The 13,158-nt window shown below is 42.4% G+C and overlaps 1 protein-coding gene across 2 annotated transcripts in view; it reads left to right on the top strand.

Moving 5' to 3' along the window:
• Positions 1-11,048: 11,048 nt before the first annotated feature.
• Positions 11,049-13,158, top strand: part of LOC134349008 (ankyrin repeat domain-containing protein 42-like) — a 43,781-nt gene continuing 41,671 nt past the window's right edge. For both annotated transcript variants that reach the window (XM_063052844.1, XM_063052845.1), the window contains exon 1: positions 11,049-11,104. In XM_063052844.1, coding sequence (XP_062908914.1) covers positions 11,077-11,104 — 28 coding nt within the window. In that variant the 5' untranslated portion in view covers positions 11,049-11,076. The remainder of the gene's footprint in view (positions 11,105-13,158) is intronic.

The raw sequence follows: 13,158 nt of genomic DNA, 5'->3' as shown, positions 1-13,158 counted from the left end.
AACCCGTGGACCAGACCTGCCCTCTGTAATTACTTTGAAACTAATGGAATTATGATCAAAGGTCCAAAACTCAACTTTTTGATTCCTGTATTTTTTTATGTAGGTTTGACAACATCTTTCCCCACAACCACCCCATTATCTGCCCTGGCATTCTGGTAACTATTCCCCGTAACTCTAAACCCCAATGAGCAGCACTAGCAAACCTTTCCACAAGGATATCGATCTTTCTCCAGTTTAGGTGCAAAACCGTCCTATCTGAATAGGTCACACCTTTCCTGGAAGAGTCTTAAAGATTCAAAAAATCTGAAGCCATCCCCCCTGCACCATGTGTTAAACTGTATTATCTTCCTATCTCTGGCCTGTCTAGTACATAGCATGGTTAGCAATCCTGAGATCACACCCTTGAAGTCTAGTCATTTAATTTAGTACCTAACTCCCTGAACTCAATTTGCAGGATCTCGTCACTCTTCCTATCTATGTCATTGGTATCGACATGGACCATCACCTCTGGCTGTTCACCCTCCCACTTAAGAATGCTATGGACTTGATCCAGAATGACCCTCACCATGGCACCTGGAAGGCAACGTACCATCCTGGCGTCTCATTCTTGTCCACAGAACTCCTGTCTGTTCTCATAACCAACCACCTGGTTTTCTCATCTAATTCGCTTTAAATGAGTCTGATTTATAGTAGAAGTGTTACATAGCATAGAAACTGTCTCTTCTGCCCAACTCATCCATGCCAACAAGGTTTCTTTCCTGAGCTAGCCCACTTGCCTGCTTTTGGTTAATAGTCCTCTAAACATTTCTTATCCATGATCCTGCCCAAATATCTTTGAAATATTGTACCCATCTGTAACACGTCCTCCAGCAGCTGTTCCATATATCCACCTCTCTCTATGTGACCCCTTGCCTTCAAAGTTTAAAGTAAATTTTATTATCAAAGTACATATATGTCACCATGTACAACCCTGTGGTTCATTCTCTTGTGAGCATACTCAACATATCTATAGAATAATAACTATAACAGAGTCATTGAAAGACCGTGCCCCAACTAGGGCATTCAGCCAGAGTGCAGAAGACAAACTGTGCAAGTACAAACAGAAGAAGTAATGCTTAATAAATATCGAGAACGTGAGATGAAGAGTCCTTGAAAACAAGCCCATTGGTTTTGAGAATATTTCAATGATGAGATACGTGCAGTTGAGTGAAATTATCCCCCTTGGTTGAAGAGTCTGATGGTTGAGGGGTCATAACTGTTCCCGAAGCTGGTGGTGCAAGTCCTGAGGCTTTCAGACCTTCTTCCTGATGGCGGCAGCAAGAAGAAAGCATGTCCTGGGTGGTAGGGGTTCCTGATGATGGATGCTGCTTCCCTGCAACAGCTATTTCAAGAGCCAAGAAACAATTCTGGGAGAGGTTGGAGGTGACATCAGATGCACGTCAACTCTGGCAGAGTTTGCAGGCCATTACCTCCTATAAAGCAAAACCCAACATCATGAATGTCAGTGATACGTCATCACCAGATGAGCTCAATGCCTTTTATGCTCACTTTGAAAGGGAGAATAAAACAACAGCTATGAGGATCCCTGCAGCATCTGATGACCCAGTGATCTGTTTCGGAGGCAGACATCAAGTTGCTTTCAAGAGGACGAACTCTTTCTTGCAGGGCAGCGGGGCCCGATGAAATACCTGGAAACCTGTGCCAACCAATTTGTAGGAGTATTCAAAGATATTTGTAATCTCTCACTGCTGCATTCAGAAGTTCCCACCTGCTTCAAAAGGGCAACAATTGTACCAGTGCACAAGAAGAGGAGTATGACCTGTCTCCATGACTATCATCCAGTAGTGCTTACATCTACAGCGATTAAATGCTTTGAGAGGTTGCTCATGACTAGAATCAACACCTCAGGAAGGAGCTGGACCCATTGCAATTTGCCTATTGCCACTATAAGTCTACTGCAGACACAATCTCAATGGCTCTCCATGTAGCCTTGAATCACCTGGACAAATACCTATGTCAGGGTGCTGTTTATTGACTGTAACTCAGCATTTAGCACAATCATTCCTACACCCCTGATCGAAAACAGGAATGTGTGCTTAGCCCACTGCTTTACTCTCTCTACACCCTGACTATCTGGCTAGGCATAGCTCAAACAACATCTATAAATTTGCTGATGATACAACCATTATTGGCAGAATTTCATATGGTGATGAAAGGGCATACAGGAGCAAGATATACCAGTTAGTTGAGTGGTGTCACAGCAGCAACCTTGCACTCAACATCAGCCAGACCAAAGAGCCGATCGTGAACTTCAGAAAGGGTAAGACAAGGGAACACAAACCAATCCTCATAGAGGGATCAGAAGTGGAGAGAGTGAGCAATTTCAAGTTCCTGGGTGTCAATATCTCCGAGGACCTGACCTGGATGCAGCATATTGATGCAGCTATAAATAAGGCAAAACAGTGGCTATATTTCATTCGGAGTTTGATGAGATTTGGTTTTATCAACTAAAACACTCAAAAACCTCTACAAATGTACCATGGGGAGTATTCTGACTGGCTGCATCACCATCTTGTATGGAGGGGGGGGGGGGCTACCGCACAAGATCAAAATAAGTTGGAGAAATTGTAAAATTAGTCATCTCCATCATGGGTACCAGCCTCCGTAGTATCCAAGATATCTACAAGGAGTGGTGCCTTAGGAAGGTGGCACCTATCATTAAGGACCCCCATGACCCAGAACCTGCCCTCTTTACACTGTTACCATCGGGAAGGAGGTACAGAAGCCTGAAGGCACACACTCAACAATTCAGGAACAGCTTCTTCCTCTCTGCCTTTCGATTTCTAAATGGACATTGAACCCATGAACTATATCTCACTACTTTTTTTTATTTGTTATTTTTTCACTACCTATTTTAACTACTGAATAGACACACACACACACACACACACACACACACACACACACGGATATATATATAGTTTTGCTCTCTATATTTATTTAACATGTATTTCATTTTACTGCTGCTGTAAAGTTATTTCACGACATATGCTGGTGATATTAAATCTGATTCTGATGTGCTCAGTGTTGGGGAGGCCTTTACCCGTGATGGATTGGGCTGTATCCACTACTTTTTGTAGGATTTTCCACTCAAGGGCATTGGTGTTTCCATACCAAGCCGTGATGCAGCCAGTCGATATACTCTCCACTACACATCCATAGGAGTTTTTCAGAGTTTTAGATGTCATGACATATCTCTGCAAACTCCTAATGAAGTAGAGGTGTTGCTGTGCTTTCTTTGTAATTGCACTTACATGCAGGGCCCAGGACTGGTCCTCCAAAATATTAACACCTAGGAATTTAAAGTTTCTAATCCTTTCCACCTTTGATCCTCATGTACCTCTGGTTTCCTTTTCTTGGAGCCTGTAATCAGCTCCTTGGTCTTGCTGACATTGAGTGAGAGGTTGCTGTTATGACACCACTCAGCCAGATATTGATTCTCCCTCCCATATGCTGATTATCACCACCTTTGATTTGGCCTATGACAGTGATGTCATCAGCAAACTTGAATATGGCATTGGAGCTGCGCTTAGCCACACAGTTATAAGTGTAAAGCAAACAGAGCAGGGGGCTAAGCACAGAGCCCTGTGGTGCACCTGTGCTGATGGAGATTATGGACGAGGAAGAGATGTTGTTGTCAATCCAAACTGACTGGGATCCAAATGCATACGAATATATTGAGGCCTAGATCTTGAAGCTTTTTGATTGGTTTTCAGGGTTTAATGGTATTGAACGTTGAGTTGTAGTCGACGAGGAGCATTCTGATGTATAATTCGCATAAGGCCAGATGTTAGAGGTTGGGAATTTTAGGCACCAACTTGGTGCATGCAGTGATATATGTCCATGATTTGGCTTTCAGTAAGTTTCTGTTGGAATTCTAAGAAGATGCCAATTCACTTGCTGTAAAGAGCAAAGTCCCTGGGAATATACTCCCAGTTTGTAGTTCTAAGCCCACTGTGTCTTGATACTGGCAGGTTCCACTCCGGCTCCAACACTTATTTCCCAGTGAAAGAAATTTTAGAGAAAACGTTCATGTAAAGATGCAGCCATGCAGTATGTGCAGTATAACTAGCCAGAGTTGAGTTTCAATGCAAGGTCACCTGCAAATATTCAACAGCATGAAGAAAGATCACCACAATTCATCAGAAATGTAAATCCCATACCTGCTTTCATTCCTTATTTTAAACATTGACATCTTTGTAAATATGTGCATCAGCAGTTGTTTGCGCAAGTTAAATTATGTTCAGCACCTGACCAGGTTTGTTATCCGATCCTGTATCTTGGTGAGAGTTTACCCTGCCTAGGGTTCTCCTCATCTCGGCTGTGGCCAGGGTGTCTGTACCTTAGGAAGAGCGGGACCTTTTCTCAATGTCACATCATTCAATTGGTCAAATTGTGCATAGAAAGTATTCAGCCTATCAGAAATGGAGGTGTCACTGTCGTTGACACGCAGGGTATACTTGTAATGGGCTATGGTTTGTATACCAAAAGAGCTTTGACCAGCGACCAATCCGGACATCAGAAGTTTTGAGAGGAGGAGATTTCACTCAGGTCCACTGCCTGAGTCGAGAAGGGAGCAGCGGGTCGCTACAGTGAAAAAGAGCTTTGACCAGCGACCAATCCTCATTTGGGGTTGATTAGCAAGAGCAAATTAAAGGAAGGCAGTGGCAAATGCAACGGCCATCTTCTGAGTGGACAGAGTCAGAATGGTGATCTTGAGGCTTTAGCTCTTCGGGGTTTGTCTGAGAAAGCAAAGAAAAGCTCCAGGTTAAGTATTCTTTTCTCCTTCCCTTCTTTATATCTGCTCAGTTAGGACACTAGAGATGCCAGGCAGGATAGTGGACTGCTCCTCTTGCAGGATGTGGGAAGTCCCTGACAACTACAACTGCGAGAAGTGCATTCAGGTGCAGCTTCTAACAGTTTGTGTTAGGAGTTGGAATGGGAAGTGGGTGAACTCTGGATCATTTAGGAGGCTGAAGGTGTGATAGATATGACATGTAGAGGGGTAGTGACACCCAAGGTGCTTGACACAGGGAAGAGGGAAGTCGCAGCGGTGGGGTCCTCTGGCACTGAGTCTGGCTCTGTGACTCAGAATGGAAGGGGGAGAAGAGGCACATTATTGTGGTAGGGTATTTGTTTGTTAGGAGAATGGACAGGAGGTTCTACGAGTGAGAACCAGATTCCCAGATGGCATGTTGCCTCCCGGGTGCTAGGTTCCAGGATATCTCAGATTGATTCCATGGCATTCTTAAGTGGGAGGGTGAAAAGCCAGAAGTCGTAGTCCATGTATGTACCAATGACATGGGTAGGATGAGTAATGAGGTTTTGCAAAGTGACTTAAGGGAGTAGGTGCTAAGTTAAAGGGCAGGACCTCCAGGGTTGTGATCTCGGGATTACTACCCGTCCTATGTGCTAATGAAGCCAGAACTAGGAGGATTATGCATTTAGTACATGGCTAAGGAGTTGGTACAGGAGGGAGGGCAGAAGGTTTTTGGATCATTGGGCTCTCTTCCAGGGAAGGTGGGACCCATACAGAAGGGATGATTTGCACTTGAACTGGAGAGAGACGAATATCCTAGTGGGAGGGTTTGTTAATGTGCACAGTGGGATTTAAACTAGAGTTGCAGGGGGATGGGAACCTGAGTGCCAGATCAGCTGGTGGGGGCAGATGTTGGTAGGACCTCAGACAAAGTCAGGAATCAAAAGGTTGAGCATGATGCGACCAGTGTCTTGACCTGTGTATATTTAAATACTGAAGATGTGGTAACTGGTTTACAAACAGAGGCAATGTGTAGTGAGGAGAGGCTGTTGATAGGGCAAACCTGCAGTCAGCAGGATGAGTTGCAACGTAAAAGGCAGACAAAATTGAAAACGGTGAATACAGGCCTGAAGCTGTTATATTTGAACGCGTACATTATATATAATTATGTAAATGAACTTGTAGCACAGTTGCAGATTGGCATGTCTGATGTAGGCATCATTAAATCATGGCTGAAAGAAGATTACAGCTGGGAGCTTAATGTCCAAGGATACCTATTGTATTAAGGATAGGCAGGAAAGTAGAGGGGGCTGCATTGCTCTGTAGGTAAGAAGTGAAATCAAATCATTAGAAAGACGTGACATGGGGTTGGAAAGTGTTGAATCATTGTGGATAGAGCTAAGGAACTGCAAAGGGTAAAATGTGGTGGAAGTTGTATACAGACCCTCAAACAGTAGTAAGGATGTTGCCTACAAATTACAATGGGAAGTAGAAAATGCAAGCTGAAAGGGCAATGTTACAACAGTCATAGGGGATTTTAATATGCAGGTAGATTGGTGTTGGACTCCAGGAGGGGAACTTTCTAGAATGCCTATGAAATGGCTTTTTAGAGCAGGCTGTGGTTGAGTCCGCTAGGGGATCAGCTATTTTGGATTGGGTGTTGTGCAATGAACCACAATTGTTTAAAGAGCATAAGGTAAAAGAACCCTTAGGGGAAGGGAAGTTAATCATAATATGATCTAATTCATCCTGCAATTTGAGAAGAAGCTAAAGTCGGATGTATCAGTATTACAGTGGAGTAAAGGGAATTACAGAGGCATGAGAAATGAATTGGCCAGAATTGACTGGAAGAGAACACTGGCATGGCTGATGGTAGAACAGCAATGGTTGAAATTTCTGGAAGCAATTCAGAAGGCACAGGATATATACATCCCAAAGAGGAAGAAGTATTCTAAAGGCAAGATGGCATAACAGTGGCTACCAAGAGAAGTCAAAGCCAACATAAAAGCCAAAGGGAAGACATATAATAGACCAAAAAGTTAGAGGATTGGGAAGCATTTAAAAATCAACATATAGGAACTAAGAATGTCATCAAGGTACCGATGGAATATGATAGTAAGCCAGATAATAATATTAAAGAGGATACCAAAAGTTTCTTCAGAGACATAAAATGTAAAAGAGAAATGAGAGTGGGAAATGATGCTGGAGATGTAGTAATGGAGGCAAGGAAATGGCAGACAAACTGACCAAGTATTTTGCATCAGTCTTCATTGTGGAAGGCACTAGCAGTAATGACAAAGATCCATATGTCAGGGGCTATAAAGTATGTAAAGTTATCATTATTAGAGAGAAGGTTCTTTGGAAAATGAAAGGTCTGAAAGTAGATAAGTCACCTGGACTAGATGGTGTAAACCCCAGAGCTCTGAAAGAGGTGGCTGAAGAGATCATGAAGGATTGAGTAATGATTTTTCAAGAATCACTAGATACTGGAATGGTTCCAGAAGACTGGAAAATTGCAAATGCCACTCAACTCTTCGAGAAGGGAGAAAGGAAGAAGGAAACTATAGGCCAGTTAGTCTGACCTCAGTGGTTGGGAAGATATTGGAGTTGATTACTAAGGATGAGGTTTCTGGTGCTTGGAGGCACATGTTAAAATAGGCCATAGTCAGCATGGTTCCCTCAAGGGAAAATCCTGCCTGACAAATCTGTTGGAATTCTTTGAAGAAATAACAAGCAGGATAGACAAAGGAGAATCAGTTGATGTGTATTTGGATTTTCTGAGGGAGTTGACAAGGTGAGGCTGCTTAACAAGCTGTGAGACCATGGTATTACAGGAAAGATTCTAGCATGGATAAAACAGTGGCTGATTAGTAGGATGTGAAGATTGGGAATAAAAGGAGCCTTTTCTGGTTGACTAGCAGTGTTCCCTAGTTGTGTTGGGACCAATTTTTTTATGTTATATATCAATGATTTGGATGATGGAATTGACAGCTTTGTTGCAAAGTTTGCAGACAATATGAAGATAGGTGAAGGAGCAGGTAGTTTTGTGGAAGTAGAGAGACCACAAGAAGACTTAAACAGTTTAGTAGAATGGCAGATGGATTACAGTGTCAGGAAGTATATTGTCATGCACTTTAGGAGAAGAAATGAAAGATTGACCATTTTGTAAATGGAAAGAAACTGAGGTGCAAAGGGACTTGGGACTCCTTGTGCAGGATTTCCTAAAGGTTAATTTGCAAGTTGAGTCTGTGGTAAGAAATGCAAATGTGATGTTAGACTAGAATATAAAAGCATGGATGTAATGTTGAGACTTTATAAAGCACTAATGAGGTTTCATCTGAAGTATTGGAAGCAGTTTTTGGTCTCTTATCTTAGAAAAGATGTGTTGAAACTTGAGAGGGTTCAAAGGAGGTTCACAAAAATGAGTCCAGGATTGAATTAATTGTCAAGTGAAGAGCATTTCATGGCTCTGGCCCTGTATTCACTGGAATTCAGAAGATTGAGAGGTGACCTCATTGAAACCTATCAACTAATGAATGGCCTTGATAGCGTGGATGTGGAGTGGATGTTTTCTACGGTGGAAGAGTACAAGACTAGAGGACACAGCCTCAGAATAGAGGGGCAGAGAACGGAGATGAAGAGGAATTTAAAAACGCAAACACAAGGAAATCTGCAGATGCTGGAATTTCAAGCAACACACATAAAAGTTGCTGGTGAACACAGCAGGCCAGGCAGCATCTCTAGGAAGAGGTACAGTCGACATTTTGGGCCGAGATCCTTCGTCAGGACTAACTGAAAGAAGAGCTAGTAAGAGATTTGAAAGTGGGAGGGGGAGATCCGAAATGATAGGAGAAGATAGGAGGGGGAGGGATGGAGACAAGAGCTGGACAGTTGATTGACAAAAGGGATATGAGAGGGTCATGGGACAGGAGGCCTAGGGAGAAAGAAAAGTGGGGGGGGGGAAAGCCCAGAGGATGGGCAAGGGGTATAGTGAGAGGGACAGAGGGAGAAAAAGGAGAGAGAGAAAAAGAATGTGTGTATATAAATAAATAGATAACAAATGGGGTACGAGGGGGAGGTGGGGCATTAGCGGAAGTTTGAGAAGTCAACGTTCATGCCTTCAGTTTGGAGGCTACCCAGACAGAACGTGAGGTGTTGTTCCTCCAACCTGAGTGTGGCTTCATCTTTACAATAGAGGAGGCAGGGATAGACATGTCAGAATGGGAATGGGATGTGGAATTAAAATATGTGGCCACTGGGAGATCCTGCTTTCTCTGGCGGACAGAGTGTAGGTGTTCAGCGACGAGGAATTTCTTTAGAGAGTGATGAATTTGTGGAATTTTTTGACACAGACAGTTGTGGAGCTCAAGTCTTTATGTATATTTAAGGTAAAGGTTGATAGATTCTTGGTTGGTCAGGGCATGAAGGGATACAGGAAGAAGGCAGGAGATTGGGGCTGAGACGAAAATTGAATCAGCCATGATGAAGTGGTGGAGCAGGCTCGATGGGTCAAATGGCCTAATTCTGCTCCAATATCTTATGGTCTTAATTTCTTATACCTCGCTACATACAAGTCCCTGGTGTCACAAAGGTGTCTGTGGATTTACTCATGCTTTGCCTTCCTGATGGGAGAGCATGGTACTTGCTGACCACAGAGTTGCCCCGTATGTTGTTGCTGGTGTTGCTTGACTGCTTGAGTTTTTCCATCATTTCTGGTTTTGCTTTATATTTCAGCATCTGCAGGGATTTCTTCATCTCTGCTCAATGTTTTCATCCCTCAAAATTCCAAATCTATCTGGTCTATTCCCTTTGTCTCTCGATGTTTTCATTGCAAGTGATATAAACCATTTATTTCCCACTCTCCTTGCAAATATTAAGCTTCCCTGAAACCAGAAATACTGTTGTAAGGTGATGAAGCCTCAACCTCGTAGAAAATGAACAGCGATTCTTTGACAACCTTTCATATCGTGGTTTTGCAAGCAGTCGGTGATCTCAATTCTTCAGGTGCTTCTTCCTTCAGGTTCCCCAGTCTCATAGTCCTCATCACAAACAATCACCTCCTTTGTAAAATCCACAAGCAGGACTTGCCCTGTTGGGATATGGTCTTGGTGTTCACAAAACTCATTTCTTCTTATCTTGACTCTTCCTACTGTGGTCCAGCCTCTTCCCACTTACATTTACAATATTTTCCTACTACATTTAAATTTTATAGATCCCTGGTCCCAGCTGGTTCACTTTCATCATGGTTGTTCAATCCCTCTGCACTTCCACCCCACACATAGATAGCTTGAGTGGCTTCTTTCTTGAGGCTGAACTAGTGCTCCATTTATACTACCCTCTACCTGGTTGAAGTTGTTCCAATGTTGAACATTTCTCCTTTGATATCATTCATTTCTTCCAAGTAAAAGATGTAGTCTTTGTTACAAATATGGGTTCCAGTTGTGCTTTTCCCTTTGTGGGATACTACAGAACGTTACTTTCAGTTCTACTCACACCATCTACTTCATCTCTTTTCATGTGCATTGCTGATGCTTCCTGCTCACAAGAAAATCAGTTGCCAATTCCCAGCCTGCTCTCAGTTTCACATACACCGTCCATATCCAATTCTTCCTCAGATTTTGTCAGCTCTTTTTCCTCCATTTCAGTAAATGGCTTAATAATAAGTAAATCTGACCTACTGCTAGAATGACCTGTTTTAAGACTAATCAAAACCGGGAAAGAATTTGAACAAATTACAACTTTGCAATGACAAATTTCCTCCATCCACTCTAAAACCAAAATGATGACTACTAAATCTGCTGTATATACTGATAAATGGTTAGCAAGACGTTCCTTTATTGTTATCTGTAATTCAGGCACAAAAACAGCCACACCAACATTCTCAGTTAAATTATCTTTTAATCCATCAGTAAAGATAGTTAGCCTATCATGATAACTTTCCTTAACATATGTGAACCAAAGGACTCTCGGACATATCAGAATCATTGAATTGTGTAACCTAAAATCAACTAAAGTCATTCGAAAAAAAACCACGGTAGTGTTACCGAGAAAGCTATCGTGCAATCCAGCAAACCCATACTACTGGCATGTTCTCCTATTCCAAGGTATAATCTCTCTTTATACCCAAAGTCAATTCAAAGGCCGTTTCCTCCGGAAATTAAAGCGTTATTTGTCGTAATTGATCTGGGTAACACCGGAAGTTTATGCTGTTGCTAATCAAGTCTCCATCTCCGCCTGGTTTAGTGTTGAGTACAGCAATGCCGGCAGATTCCGGCACAGCTCTAGGTAAAGTTATCCAGCGGAAATTACAGGGGTATCCGTGCGAAGTGAGGCGAGCCGTACAGGCATTGCGTTCTCTAATGCTACTGACTGAAAGGAATGTGTCCTCAATATGTTTTATGATTTGTAACGCGACGCTGTATTGGTGAAGCAACTTGCTTTTTCTACAAGTTATTTCTTTAAGTCTTTGTTTGGATAAAGGAGGTCTGAAATTACTTGATTCTCAATATCGCCGCTCATTAAAAATTGCGTGTTTGATTTAGGGTGTGTTACTTTTTTAATTGCTCACTTTGCGACTCGATGTTAGATTTGGTTTATGATACACCCTTGTTGAGCTCCTGTCTTGTGTCTTGCTGCAGTTATGGATCAATGAAAATAGTCATGGTCATGCTTTACTGATCCCGGGGGAAACTGGTTTTCGTTACACTGACCCCCTAGATGGAAACAGGGGTCACCGGTACCTTAGCTCTCCTCAGGTCTATACAGGCTATTCGTATTTTAAGAACAGAAAATTCAAAAAGTATACACGAAAGAAATAAATTGGCTGGTGCGCAGAGGGTCCTGATGAGATTTTCCAGGATGGGATGCTGAACTTCAGTTTAAAATGCGACAGTAACCGTGATAGGCTTCAGAGTGCAATTTATGCGATATTTAAAATTAATCGAATCTTAATCGATATTTAAAATTAATCGAGCGGTGAGGCTTCACCACTATGCAACCCTCGGATATACGCTGGTTCAATATTGTATCTTATTTGAATACTCCCCTCTGTCTATTTTTGATATGAATTTCGTAATTCTGACTTTTGACCCTACTTCTCCAACTCAAATTATGTATCAAATTCAGCCTTGGATACCCAGTTCACAGCTTGTTTCTTGCGGATGACTTAACAATTCATTCGTTGTTTTTTTTTTACTAAATCAAGCATGACGTTATTGTTTGTTGTTTTTGAAACTAATCATTCCAGGATACTGCTAAATTGATCAATAATCTAAATGGATTTGTTACTTGAATTAATTTATTTTCTCCCACCTCAATTATTTCTGTGAAAATTAATAAAATCTCACTGTTAATTTGGATTTACTGCTGAATGTTTCCCTGATCTCTACATTAATATATCTCTTACACGCCAGATTCCACAGATGCTAGAAATCTGAGCAACACATACAAGGTGCTGCAAAATGCTAAATTCGGCAAGTCAGGCAGCATTTATAGAAGGGAATAAACAGTTGACGTTTTTGGCTTAGACCCTTCATCAGGACTGGAAAGGAATGGGACAGAAGCCAGAATTTGAAGGTGGGGGAGGAAGGGAGGGAGTGCAAGCTGGTAGGTAAATGATATGTGAAACCAAGTGAGGGGGAAGGTGGGTGGGTGGGGGAAGAGGGGTTTGAAGTAAGAAGATGGGAGGTGATAACTGGAAGAGCTAAAATATTGACGAAGGAATCTAATAGGCAATTATTTTACAAATAATCAAAGGAAACCAGTGATGTTGAAATGATGTTGCTATTCTCAATTGCCCTACTTATGTAAGAGTAGTAAGACATCGCATTCTGTCTGGGTTCCCTCCAACCTTGATGTCGCCTCTAACTTCTGGGAAGTTCTGCCCTTTGCCCTTCTCTTTTTTTATATTCCCTTGTCTGGTTTTCCCTCTCACTCCTTCTCATCTCGTCACCTTTCATCTCCTCTCCCCCGTGCCTCTCCTCCCTCCCTTTCTTCCATGGTCCACTGTCCTCTCCTATTCTTTCTTTTTCAGCTCTTTGCCTCTTTCACCTATCATCTACCAGCTACTTTAATTCATCCCTTCTCCCTCACCTACCCATCTAACCCCTCTCCTGGTCTCACCTATCACCTGCCAGCTGGTATTCCTTACCTTCCCCCTCCCCCTCTTCATCTTCTTATTCTGGTTTCTGCCCCCTTCCCTCTCATGATCTCAGCCCAAAACATTGCTTGTTTATTCCCCTCCATAGATGCTGCCTGACTTGCTGAGTTCCCCTAGCATTTTGTGTGTGTTGCTTAATATATCTCTTGTTGCAGTACTACTACCGTTAAAAATCCATGAT

This window comes from Mobula hypostoma, chromosome 7, assembly GCF_963921235.1.
Source record: "Mobula hypostoma chromosome 7, sMobHyp1.1, whole genome shotgun sequence".
Lineage (NCBI taxonomy): Eukaryota > Metazoa > Chordata > Chondrichthyes > Myliobatiformes > Myliobatidae > Mobula > Mobula hypostoma.
This window is presented reverse-complemented; position numbering and strand designations above follow the sequence as displayed.